The sequence below is a fragment of the Rhinoderma darwinii genome, assembly GCF_050947455.1.
Source record: "Rhinoderma darwinii isolate aRhiDar2 chromosome 1 unlocalized genomic scaffold, aRhiDar2.hap1 SUPER_1_unloc_13, whole genome shotgun sequence".
In the NCBI taxonomy this organism is placed as follows: Eukaryota; Metazoa; Chordata; class Amphibia; order Anura; family Rhinodermatidae; genus Rhinoderma; species Rhinoderma darwinii.
The window spans coordinates 233,107-246,486 of NW_027461649.1; the positions used below are offsets into that span (position 1 = coordinate 233,107).

The 13,380-nt window shown below is 46.1% G+C and overlaps 1 protein-coding gene and 1 long non-coding RNA gene across 2 annotated transcripts in view; one reads left to right on the forward strand and one right to left on the reverse strand.

Moving 5' to 3' along the window:
• LOC142669040 (uncharacterized) overlaps window positions 1-13,380 on the forward strand; it is a 74,890-nt gene that overhangs the window by 21,312 nt on the left and 40,198 nt on the right. The window contains exon 4 of the long non-coding RNA XR_012851768.1: window positions 4,717-4,822. This is a non-coding gene — a long non-coding RNA (uncharacterized LOC142669040). The remainder of the gene's footprint in view (window positions 1-4,716; window positions 4,823-13,380) is intronic.
• Window positions 4,569-13,380, reverse strand: part of LOC142669038 (oocyte zinc finger protein XlCOF7.1-like) — a 153,442-nt gene continuing 144,630 nt past the window's right edge. The window contains exon 9 of the mRNA XM_075847098.1: window positions 4,569-4,786. Within this exon, the coding sequence (XP_075703213.1) occupies window positions 4,755-4,786 (32 nt within the window). The 3' untranslated portion in view covers window positions 4,569-4,754. The remainder of the gene's footprint in view (window positions 4,787-13,380) is intronic.

Genomic DNA, 13,380 nt, shown 5'->3' on the forward strand with positions numbered 1-13,380 from the left:
ATAGCTGAGTGTGTGTCTCTGTCTGTCCCCCTCTCACAGACACCCGCTCTCGTGACCCCCGACTACCCCCCCCTGGCGGACCCCCGGCCCCCCCCCCTGGCGCTAGATGTATTGTCAGTGTGGACGGTGTGCGGAGCTAAGCTTGTCAGATGTAGTAGAGCTGAGTGTGTGTGTCTGTGTAGTAGAGCTGAGTGTGTGTGTCTGTGTAGCAGAGCTGAGTGAGTGTCTGTGTAGCAGAGCTGAGTGTGTATGTGTATGTATGTAGGAGTTCTGAGTGTGTGTTTGTGTGTGTGTAGCAGTGTTGAGTGTCGATGTATGTAACAGTGCTGACCGTGTGTATGTATGTAGCAGTGCTGTGTGTGTCTGTATGTAGCAGTACTGAGTGTGTGTGTTTCTGTATGTAGCCGTGCTGACTGTGTGTGTCTGTGTAGTAGAGCTAAGTATGTGTCTGTGTAGCAGAGCTGAGTGTGTCTGTGTAACAGAGCTGAGTGTGTCTGTGTAGCAGAGCTGAGTGTGTTTGTGTAGCAGAGCTGAGTGTCTGTGTAGCAGAGCTGAGTGTGTCTGTGTAATAGTGCTGAGTGTTTGTGTGTGTATGTATGTAGTAGTGCTGACTGTGTGTATGTATGTAGCACGTCTGTGTGTGTCCGTATGTAGCAGTGCTGAGTGTGTGTGTAAAGGATCTGCCAGGCACAGCTTCTGTATCATCGCCCATAGGTAATCAGTCTGCACCTGCTTCTATGTCTGTGAGACTGACTCCATCTTCCACCACTCAGGCTCTCCCACTCCTAAGCCTGCCATCCTATCACAGCCTGGCCAGACGGAGCTAGCTCCCGCCCTCTGTCTATTTATACCTGCCTTTCCTGTTCCTCCTTGCTTGTGATTCTTCTCGTTTGGTTTCCTTGCCCTGCTGCAGCTTCTTGAACTATTTGTCCTTGCTTCATATTGACCCTGGCTTACTGACTACTCTCCTGCTCTGCGTTTGGTACCTCGTACACTCCTGGTTGACTCGGCTTGTTCACTACTCTCCTGCTCTGCGTTTGGTACCTCGTACACTCCTGGTTTGACTCGGCTCGTTCACCACTCTTGTTGCTCACGGCGTTTCCGTGGGCAACGGCCCCATTTCCCTTAGCTTCTGTGTTCCCTTGTCTGTCTGTCGTGCACTTATTGAGCGTAGGGACCGTCGCCCAGTTGTAACCTGTCGCCTAGGGCGGGTCGTTGCAAGTAGGCAGGGACTGAGTGGCGGGTAGATTAGGGCTCACTTGTCTGTTTCCCTACCCCCGGTCATTACAGTGTGTGTCTGTATGTAGCAGTGCTGAGTGTGTGTCTGTGTAGTAGCGCTGAGTGTGTGTCTGTGCAGCAGAGCTGAGTGTGTGTCTGTGCAGCAGAGCTGAGTGTGTGTCTGTGCGTGTGTGTGTGTGTGTGTGTGTGTGTGTGTGTGTGTGTGTGTATAAGTAGCAGTGCTGAGTGTGTGTCTGTGTAGTAGCGCTGAGTGTGTGTCTGTGCAGCAGAGCTGAGTGTGTGTCTGTGCAGCAGAGCTGAGTGTGTGTGTGTGTGTGTGTGTGTGTATAAGTAGCATTGCTGAGTGTGTATGTACGTAGCACGTAAAAAGACGCCCGTAAAAAGACGCCCGCCAAAAGAAGTGCATATCACTTCTTGGGACGTTTTTTTAACCTCTTCACGCGCTGCTCCGCAATAGTACGTCCTGCAGAGGGGTTAGTTCCCGCATCCAGACGTACTATTGCGGAGTAGTTCCCGGCGCACACTGTCCTAACGGACAGTGTCCGGGAACCGGGAAGTCAGCTGTCCCCGACAGCTGACACTCCAGCCTTGCCGGTAAGCGGACCATCGCCGCTGATTTCGGCAATTAACCCCATAAATGCGGCGACGGATTGCCGTCGCCGCATTTAAGTGGTTTGAAGCACATCAGCAGCCCCCACGAAGTGATCGTGGGGGCTACCGATGCTTGTCACGGCAATCGGAGGTCAGACAATGACCTCCGGGTTGCCATGTACGGAAGCCTCGGAGGAGCAGCCTCCGGCCGCTCCTCTGAGGCTTCCTGTCAGTGTGACTGTCACGTCACAATGACAGTTAGAGTACATCACACTACGTGTGTAGTGTAATGTACTCTAGCAGCGATCAGAGCTGCAAGTCTAAGTGTCCCCTAGTGGGACAAGTGAAAAAAGTAAAAAAAAGATAATAAAAAGGTTTTAAAAAAAGTGTAAAAATAAAAGTTAGAAGTTCTATAAACACTAAATGCTTTTTTTGCCTATAATAAGACTTTTATTATAGAAAAAAAATGAACCCGTTAAAAAAAGTACACATATCTGTTATCACCGCGTTCGTAACGACCCCAACTATAAAACTATAATGTTATTTTTCCCGCACGATGAACACCCCAAAAAAAATCAATAAAAAACTACACCAGAATCGCTATTTTTTGGTCACCACCCCTCCCAAAATAGAGAATAAAAAGTGATCAAAAAGTCGGATGTACCCGAAAATAATACCGATAAAAACTACAACCCGTCCCGCAAAAAACAATCCATTACACAGCTTTTTTGACGGAAAAATAAAAAAGTTATGGCTCTCAGAATATGGTGAAACAGAAAATAAATTATTTTATAAAAAAGTGATTTTATTGCGCAAACGCTGCAAAACATAAAAACCCTATATACATCTGGTATCGCCGTAATCGTACCGACCCGCAGAATAAAATATAATGGTCATTTATAGTGCACGGTGAACGCCGCAAAAAATAAACTAAAAAACATTCTCAGAATTGCTTGTTTTTGGTCACCCGGCTTGCAAAAAAATGTAATAAAAAGTGATCAAAAAAATTGCATGTACCCCAAAATGGTACCAATGAAAAGTACAGATTGTCCCGCAACAAATAAGCCCTCACGCGGCTCCGGTGGTGAAAAAAGAAAGAAGTTCTGGCTCTCAGATTATGGCGATGCAAAATGTGCAGTGTTTTCTAAAAGCGGATAAGATCCGACACCATTTATCAGTGCGACACCGGCCACACATCTATTATGAATAAATGTCTCACAGGAGAGAGTAAGCGGTTAGGTACGACCAACATATATGTACACAGTACCCCCAAAATGTCAAATCAAAGAGTAGCAGGACTCCACTACATCATATAAAGAAATTGAGAACCAAGAGTCACAAGGCTACACATAATGTAAAAAATAAATGTTATTGCATATAAATATATCACCATATAACATACGTATTTAAAAACAAAGCGAGGTTTCTAAAAAAAGGAAAGTTATATATGGATCACTCCACAGTATATTGAATCGCAGGAATGGTATAAATGCTATACCTTACCAAAGGGACATGGTATACATAACACAAGGGCATATATGTGATAGACAAAAGTAGTATACAAAAAACCCATGACGTCAGTAAGTAAGCTGCAATAGTGCATTATCAATATAATCTGCTGCCCATCATGCTACAAAATCACACAGTCATGTCTCCACATATAATGAGCGTATCACTTGGCCGTCTAAATAAAGTACTCCGAGGAAATCCCCGGTGCCATATATCCAAAGGGAATATACCGTGAATGTACCCAGTGGTGAAAAGATTGCCAATCTGGAAAAAAACAGAAGGAGCCAATAAATCAGATCTTACCCATAAATGTAATGGTGAGCCTGCGATCCACGTGGTCCACGTAACAAAGAATAACACCCCAACGCGCGTTTCGCTGTTCTAGCTTCCTCAGGGGGTATAATCTAAACTATATCCTGTCCTCCTTATATATTGTCCCTCATCATACTAGATTGAACGTTCCGTGTAGATTCACTCCTCATTGGTCCACGGCGCATGCGCGAGATTGTGTCAAAGGTCACAATACCTCGATCGCCTGTCGTCACACCGCTGTTGCGCCCGCGCGTCTCCAAAGACGCGTCTCCATGGAGATGGCGCAAGCGCACAGACGGCGTATTGAAGAGAGGAGACCGAGGGACAGACCCGACATCCCTGCAGCATGCGCAGCCCCAAAGTGAGGTAAGTATCTTACAACTACGTATGTCTCTATCTCTATTAGTGATCGATGCTACTCCTCTGGAAAAACTCACACGGTATATACCCCTTATGATACATGTAAAAAAACGAGATGCCCCAGGGCAAATTATATATATCAGCGAAACATAACGCAAACATAAAGTGTACAATGTAAAAATGTGAAAAAGTGATATGAAAATGGACAAAACTAGGTATATTCAAAAAATAATAAGAATATATGCAGAACAGTGAAAAAAAGTGAAAATATTACTCATAATAATCACATCATAAATCGTTATAAAAATTATAACGAAAAAATGAGTTAAGATATAAAGTGACAATAAGTCAGTGAAATAAATATATATATAAATATTAAATACAGCAAATATGTGGAATAAACGTAAATCGTGAATCGTGACTAAGTGAAAAGAAAAAGGGGGGGGGTGAAAAAGTGAAATTATACTGTTTATTATAAAATACAGAGTATATCTCTATAGTGTACAGAAAAAGCACATATTAAATCAATAATTAAGAACAAAAAAAGGGGGGGGGGAGGGGAAATTGTTACAATAATATTCAAAAGAGTAGCATCATGAAGTAACATACAAGATATTTGTTTCAGACATATTTTAGTATAAGGACTGAATGTTCGTTCTCTCATCACTATATCAATCTGTGATAAATCGAATATTTATTTTCCAGATGTTTCCAATAACGTCACAGCCGTCCGGAAGAACACCTCACATTGGAAAAAGTTCAACAGAATCTAAACCTGGACACAAGAATATGCAGTTAATAGCAAACCAAGGTAGGACATGTATATAGTATAAATTAAAATCGCCTAAAATATTTTATTTGCAATGGACGAGGCTACCATTATTTATATTTTATAGAAAAGCAGAGAAGCTCAATTTCTCATTAAGACCTAGGGGGGTCATAGTTCCAAGGGTAGTGATCCATCTGCACTCCTTTTGTGCCAAGATCTTATTCGCATTTCCCCCTCTAACACCACAATGTACCATGTCTATGCCCCACGCCAAAAAGGTTTTGGGGTCACATCCATGGTGTAATTTAAAATGTTTCGGGATCGTCTTCAAAAGTGTTAAATCGCTGACATCCTTCGCAGCCAGGATATCCCTCACATGTTCACGAATCCGGACCCTGAGTTGTCTAGATGTTAAGCCAACGTAGACCTTTGGGCATCCACATGTTGCGTAGTAAATAACATGGGTTGTGCTGCATGATATATAATGCAGGATTTTAAAATGACGTTTGTTTTTAACGGAATTAAAAGAGGTTGTCCGCGCTATGTTGGCACATGCCACACAGTCACCACAGGGGTAACACCCCTGAATAGGGCCTCGTGTAGAGAAAGGATTAGATTGTAATGGTACATAATGGCTCTTCACCAATAAGTCTCTCAGATTTTTATTCCTTCTAGCCGTCATCTGAGGATTAGTTGGTAAAGCCTTTGAGAATGCAGGTTCTGTATGTAAAATCGGCCAATGTTTCTCCAGAACTGATCGCATTTGCCACTGGTTGTTAAAAGTGGAGATGAATCTAATTTTATTATCCTTCTGATCTTTCTTTTTTATACCTGTCGAATGTAACAGGTTCTTTCGTTCCGTATTTTTGGCACGACTGTATCCCTGCTTGATGCATCTGTGGCTATATCCCCTGGCTAGAAATCTCTCTTTGAGGTCCTGTGATTGCTCTTCAAATTTATCCTCAGAAGAGCAGATCCGCTTCATTCTCAGAAATTGACCAACTGGGACAGCCCTAGTAGTGGAATGTGGATGTGCTGAGGTAGCGTGCAGAAGGGAATTGACCGACGTCTCCTTTCTATAGACATCAGTCTGTAATACTCCCTCTGTATCAGCCTCAATTGTCACATCCAAAAAAATCCACTCTATATCTATCACAGGTATATGTCCATTTGATATTGAATGTATTCACATTCAGTACCTCCATGAACTCAATCAGCTGTTGTTCCGTACCTTGCCAAATGATAAGTACATCATCTATGTAGCGCAACCAGCACTGCACATGGTCAGCGGTGTGGGCGCCGTCACCCTGCAGAACCTGTCTCTCCCAGAAACCGAGAAACAGGTTCGCATATGCCGGAGCACACGCCGCACCCATCGCAGTGCCCTGCTTTTGTACATAGAAGGTATACTTGAACACGAAGAGATTGTGGGTAAGAATAAATTCTAAAAGTTCAATAATCAAATCTCTCATCTGGCTGTCCCAGTTGCTCATCTCCAAGAAGAAGCGGACCGCCTTCACCCCGTCTTGGTGTCGAATGCTTGTGTATAGTGACTCGACATCAGCCGTTACCAACAGCATATCCGACTCCAATATTATCCCATCAATTCTTGTAAGCATGTCAGTTGTGTCCTTTATGTGAGAGGGCAACGTTTCAACCAAGGGTTTTTGGTAAAAATCAATAAACCTGCATATCGGGTCACATAGGCCCTCTATCCCCGAAACTATAGGTCTCCCCGGGGGTTCAAATGCGTTTTTGTGAACCTTGGGTAGCAGATAGAAAGTAGGAATTCTAGGGTATTGGACCATAAGGCCATCAAACACCTTTTTTGGGATTATCCCTTTCTCCAAGGCTCTATTCAATATTTTACCCAATTCAGAGGAGTAGGTACTCATCGGATTATATGAGTTTCTCATATGTCCGTTTATCCCTCAGCTGACGGAAAGCCTCCCTCTCATAGAGGTTAGTTGGCCAGATCACAATGTTCCCCCCCTTGTCCGCTGGTTTATATACCACATCTTTATAAGATTGTAGTTGTTTCAAAGCTGACCTTTGATTTGCTGTCAAATTGTCATACTGTTTAATAATTGAAATTTGTTGGAAGTCCTCCATCACAAGTTTAGTGAAAATCTCCACTTGTGGACACAGGGACATGGGGGGAAACCTTGTTGACCTAGGGACTATCGAGGTTGGAAACCCACCTTGTTGAGGGGAAATTTGTTCTTGTAATAACTCCTCTAGAGCTGCTAGAGTTTCGTTTTCCAGGGTGCTATTCAAGCCCACATCTAAGTCTCCCCTACTGTGAAGTTTTCTCATCTATGAATTATTATTTATTTACCGCATTATTATACCCTCTTATTATGCCCTGATGTTCTCTGCACAGATTACATATACCCTGATGTACTCCTCACATATTACATATACCCTGATGTACTCCTCACATCTTACATATACCCTGATGTACTCCTCACATATTACATATACCCTGATGTACTCCTCACATCTTACATATACCCTGATGTACTCCTCACATATTACATATACCCTGATGTACTCTTCACATCTTACATATACCCTGATGTACTCCTCACATATTACATATACCCTGATGTACTCCTCACATATTACATATACCCTGATGTACTCCTCACATCTTACATATACCCTGATGTACTCCTCACATATTACATATACCCTGATGTACTCCTCACATCTTACATATACCCTGATGTACTCCTCACATATTACATATACCCTGATGTACTCCTCACAGATTACATATACCCTGATGTACTCCTCACAGTTTACATATACCCTGATGTACTCCTCACAGCTTACATATACCCTGATGTAATCCTCACAGCTTACATATACCCTGATGTTCTCCTCACATATTACATATACCCTGATGTACTCCTCACATATTACATATACCCTGATATACTTCTCACATATTACCTATATCCTGATGTACTCATTACATATACCCTGATGTACTCCTCACATATTACATATACCCTGATGTACTCCTCAGATTACATATACTGATGTACTCCTCACATCTTACATATACCCTGATGTACTCCTCACAGCTTACATATACCCTGATGTACACCGCACATATTACATATACCCTGATGTACTCCTCACATATTACATATACCCTAATGTACTCTTTACATATTACATATACCCTGATGTACTCCGCACATATTACATATACCCTGATGTACTCCTCACATCTTACATATACCCTGATGTACTCTTCACATCTTATATATACCCTGATGTACCCCTCACAGATTACATATACCCTGATGTACTCCTCACATCTTACATATACCCTGATGTACTCCTCACATCTTATATATACCCTGATGTACCCCTCACAGACTACATATACCCTGATGTACTCCTCACAGATTACATATACACTGATGTACTCCTCACATCTTACATATACCCTGATGTACTCCTCACAGATTACATATACCCTGATGTACTCCTCACAGATTACATATACCCTGATGTACTCCTCACCGATTACATATACCCTGATGTACTCCTCACATATTACATATACCCGAATGTACTTGTTAGGGATCTGCCAGGTACTACGTCTAGGTATACTCCTGGGATTAATCAATCCACACCTGAGGCCAGACCTGTTCGACTGACACCATCTCCCACCAACCAGGGTGGCAGGCTCAGAAGTGGGAGAGCCTATCGCGGCCTGGTCAGTCGGAGTTAGCTCCGCCCCCTGTCCTTTATTACCTGCTGTGTTCTCCTCCTCAGTGCTTGTAATTCTTTTGGATTCCTGGCCCCACTGCTGCTTGCTCCAGCCTGCTTCTGCCGTGCTTCTGCCTTGCTGCTGTTCTGCTTAACCCGCTTGCTTTGCCTCCGGCTTGCTTCCTCCTCCGTGCTCACTTGGGTATACTCCACTTCATCCTGGTCCTGACAACTCTTCACCGCTCCGTTTCCTCGCGGAGTTCCGTGGGCTACTGCCCCTTCCCTTGCGTGTTCCCTGTTTGTTCTCCTGTGCACTTAGACAGCGTAGGGACCGCCGCCCAGTTGTACCCCGTCGCCTAGGGCGGGTCGTTGCAAGTAGGCAGGGACAGGGCGGTGGGTAGATTAGGGCTCACCTTTCCTTCACCTCCTTCCTGCCATTACATAATTACAAGCCACTTACCTAGTCTACCATTTCCCCTACGCTGACGCTATCATGGACCCCCTTGAGACCCTGACCCAGCAGATGCAGGGCCTCTCCCTACAGGTCCAGGCCCTGGCCCAGAGGGTCAACCAGGGTGACGCTGCCATAGTAGTTCCCCTCACCTCACCTCTAGAACCCGACGTCAAGTTACCTGACCGGTTCTCAGGAGACCGTAAGACGTTTCTCTCCTTCCGGGAGAGTTGCAGACTGTATTTCCGCCTTAAACCCCACTCCTCAGGTTCCGAGAACCAGCGGGTGGGTATCATCATATCCCGACTCCAGGAAGGGCCCCAAGAGTGGGCCTTCTCCTTGGCTCCTGACGCCCCTGAACTTTCCTCTGTTGATCGCTTTTTCTCTGCCCTCGGACTCATTTACGATGAGACTGACAGGACTGCTTTAGCCGAGAGTCAGCTGGTGACCTTACGTCAGGGTAGGAGACCGGTTGAGGAGTACTGTTCTGATTTTAGAAAGTGGTGCGTAGCTTCTCGGTGGAACGATCCGGCCCTAAGGTGCCAGTTTAGGTTAGGATTATCTGACGCCCTGAAGGATCTGCTGGTTAGTTACCCCTCTTCTGACTCCCTTGACCAGGTTATGGCCCTAGCAGTACGACTTGACCGACGTCTCAGGGAACGTCAGCTTGAACGCTTCAATGTGCTCCCCTCTGACTTTTCTGCGATTCCCCCCGAGGTCCCGTCTCCTCGCCTCTCCACGGAGGACTCGGAGGTACCTATGCAACTCGGGGCCTCCATGTCCCCTCGACAACGTAGGGAGTTTTGCAGAATGAATGGTCTCTGCTTCTACTGTGGGGACGACAAGCATCTTCTGAACACCTGTCCCAGGCGCAAGAATAAAAAGCCGGAAAACTTCTGCGCCTAAGTGATCATCGGGGAGGTCACTTGGGCGCACAGGTATTTCCCGTTAATGTGAAACGCAATAAAATTTTGCTTCCCTTTCAGGTCTCGTTTGCTGGCCGGTCTGCCACTGGCAGTGCCTTCGTGGATTCTGGCTCATCTGCTAATATCATGTCTGTGGAATTTGCTATGTCTCTAAAAATGCCTTTTATTGATTTACCTTATCCTATCCCTGTAGTAGGTATCGACTCAACTCCCCTTGCTAATGGTTATTTTACTCAGCATACTCCTGTTTTTGAACTCCTGGTTGGCTCCATGCATTTGGAGCAGTGCTCTGTACTGGTGATGCAGGGATTATCGTCTGATCTGGTATTAGGTCTTCCCTGGTTGCAGTTGCATAATCCCACGTTTGATTGGAATACTGGGGATCTCACCAAATGGGGTAGTGAATGTCTTATGTCATGTCTTTCTGTTAACTCTATTTCTCCCCGGGAGGAGGTAAACATGCTTCCTGAGTTTGTTCAGGACTTCGCCGATGTGTTTTCTAAGGAGGCCTCCGAGGTGTTGCCCCCCCATAGAGATTACGATTGCGCCATCGATTTGGTGCCTGGTGCCAAGCTTCCTAAGGGTAGGATATTTAATCTTTCATGTCCTGAACGTGAAGCTATGAGGGTGTATATCCAAGAATGCCTGGCCAAGGGTTTCATTCGCCCCTCGACTTCTCCTGTAGGTGCTGGCTTCTTCTTTGTGGGGAAGAAGGATGGTGGTCTTAGGCCGTGCATTGATTATCGTAACCTGAATAAGGTCACCGTAAGGAACCAGTACCCACTTCCTTTGATTCCGGATCTTTTTAATCAGGTTCAGGGAGCCCAATGGTTTTCTAAGTTCGATCTACGGGGGGCATATAACCTTATCCGCATCAAACAGGGGGATGAGTGGAAAACTGCGTTCAACACACCCGAGGGTCATTTCGAATACCTGGTCATGCCCTTTGGGTTGTGTAATGCCCCTGCGGTCTTCCAGAATTTTATTAATGAAATCCTGAGAGATTACCTGGGTAATTTTCTTGTTGTGTACCTTGATGACATACTGGTGTTTTCCAAGGACTGGTCCTCCCACGTGGAGCATGTCAGGAAGGTGCTCCAGGTCCTTCGGGAGAATAATCTGTTTGCTTAGACTGAAAAATGTGTCTTTGGGGTACAGCAGATACCATTTTTAGGGCAAATCCTCACTCCTCATGAATTCTGCATGGACCCTGCCAAGGTTCAGGCTGTGGCGGAATGGGTCCAACCTGCCTCCCTTAAGGCGTTGCAGTGTTTTTTAGGGTTCGCCAACTATTACAGGAGATTTATTGCCAACTTCTCGGTCGTCGCTAAGCCTCTTACAGACCTTACTCGCAAGGGTGCTGATGTCCTCCATTGGTCCCCTGAGGCCGTCCAGGCCTTTGAGACCCTCAAGAAGTGCTTTATCTTGGCCCCCGTGCTGATTCAGCCCAACCAAGAGGAGCCATTTATTGTGGAGGTTGACGCATCCGAGGTGGGAGTGGGGGCGTCTTGTCCCAGGGTACCAGCTCCCTCACCCATCTCCGCCCCTGTGCTTACTTCTCTAGGAAGTTTTCGCCCACGGAGAGTAACTATGATATTGGCAACCGCGAACTTCTAGCCATTAAATGGGCTTTTAAAGAGTGGCGGCACTTCCTGGAGGGGGCCAGACACCAGGTAACGGTCCTTACGGATCACAAGAATCTGGTTTTTCTAGAATCGGCCCGGAGGCTTAATCCTAGACAAGCTCGGTGGGCACTATTCTTTACCAGATTTAATTTCTTGGTTACCTATAGGGCTGGGTCCAAGAATATTAAGGCTGATGCCCTGTCACGTAGTTTCATTGCCAATCCTCCTTCCGAGAAGGATCCTGCTTGTATTTTACCCCCTGGTATAATCGTTTCTGCCACGGATTCTGATTTAGCTTCTGATATCGCGGCTGATCAGGGTGCAGCTCCCGGGAACGTCCCTGGGGACAAACTGTTTGTTCCCCTGCAATACCGGCTAAGGGTACTCAGGGAAAACCATGACTCCGCTCTATCTGGTCATCCTGGCATCTTGGGCACCAAACACCTCATTACCAGAAACTATTGGTGGCCTGGGTTGCCTAAAGACGTTAGGGCTTACGTCGCCGCTTGTGAGGTTTGCGCTAGGTCCAAAACCCCTAGGTCCCGACCTGCGGGCCTACTACGTTCCTTGCCCATTCCCCAGAGACCTTGGACCCATATCTCCATGGATTTTATCACCGATTTGCCTTCATCTCAGGGCAAGTCGGTGGTGTGGGTGGTAGTAGACCGCTTCAGCAAGATGTGCCACTTTGTGCCCCTTAAGAAGCTACCTAACGCCAAGACGTTAGCTTCTTTGTTTGTGAAACACATCCTGCGTCTCCATGGGGCCCCAGTCAATATAATTTCTGACAGAGGGGTACAATTTGTTTCCTTATTTTGGAGAGCCTTTTGTAAAAAGTTGGAGATTGATCTGTCCTTCTCCTCCTCCTTCCATCCCGAAACTAATGGCCAAACGGAGAGGACTAACCAGTCCCTGGAACAATATTTAAGGTGTTTCATCTCTGACTGTCAATTCGATTGGGTCTCATTCCTTCCCCTTGCTGAATTTTCCCTGAATAACCGGGTCAGTAACTCGTCAGGGGTCTCCCCGTTTTTCTGTAATTTCGGGTTTAACCCAAGGTTCTCCTCCGTTTCCCCTGGTTGCTCCAATAATCCTGAGGTAGAGGATGTTCATCGGGAACTGTGCACTGTCTGGGCCCAGGTTCAGAAGAACCTAGAGGTGTCCCAGAGCGCACAAAAGATTCAGGCGGATAGTAGACGTTCTGCTAACCCCCGGTTTGTCGTCGGGGATTTGGTCTGGTTGTCGTCCAGGAACTTGCGCCTTAAGGTCCCGTCCAGGAAGTTTGCTCCCCGATTTATTGGGCCTTATAAGATCATTGAAGTCCTCAACCCTGTATCCTTCCGTCTGGAGCTGCCCCCATCCTTTCGCATACATGACGTCTTCCATGCCTCCCTCCTTAAACGCTGCTCCCCGTCCTGGTTCCCCTCGAGGAAACCTCCTGTTCCCGTTCTCACCCCTGAGGGGGTGGAATTCGAGGTGGCAAAGATTATGGACAGTAGGATGGTCCAGGGCTCCCTCCAGTACCTGGTCCATTGGAGAGGGTACGGGCCGGAGGAGAGGACTTGGGTACCTGCCCGTGATGTTCACGCTGGGGTATTGATCAGGAGGTTCCACCTTCTCTTCCCTACTAAACCGGGTCCTCTTAGTAAGGGTCCGGTGGCCCCTCATAAAAGGGGGAGTACTGTTAGGGATCTGCCAGGTACTACGTCTAGGTATACTCCTGGGATTAATTAATCCACACCTGAGGCCAGACCTGTTCGACTGACACCATCTCCGACCAACCAGGGTGGCAGGCTCAGAAGTGGGAGAGCCTATCGCGGCCTGGTCAGTCGGAGTTAGCTCCGCCCCCTGTCCTTTATTACCTGCTGT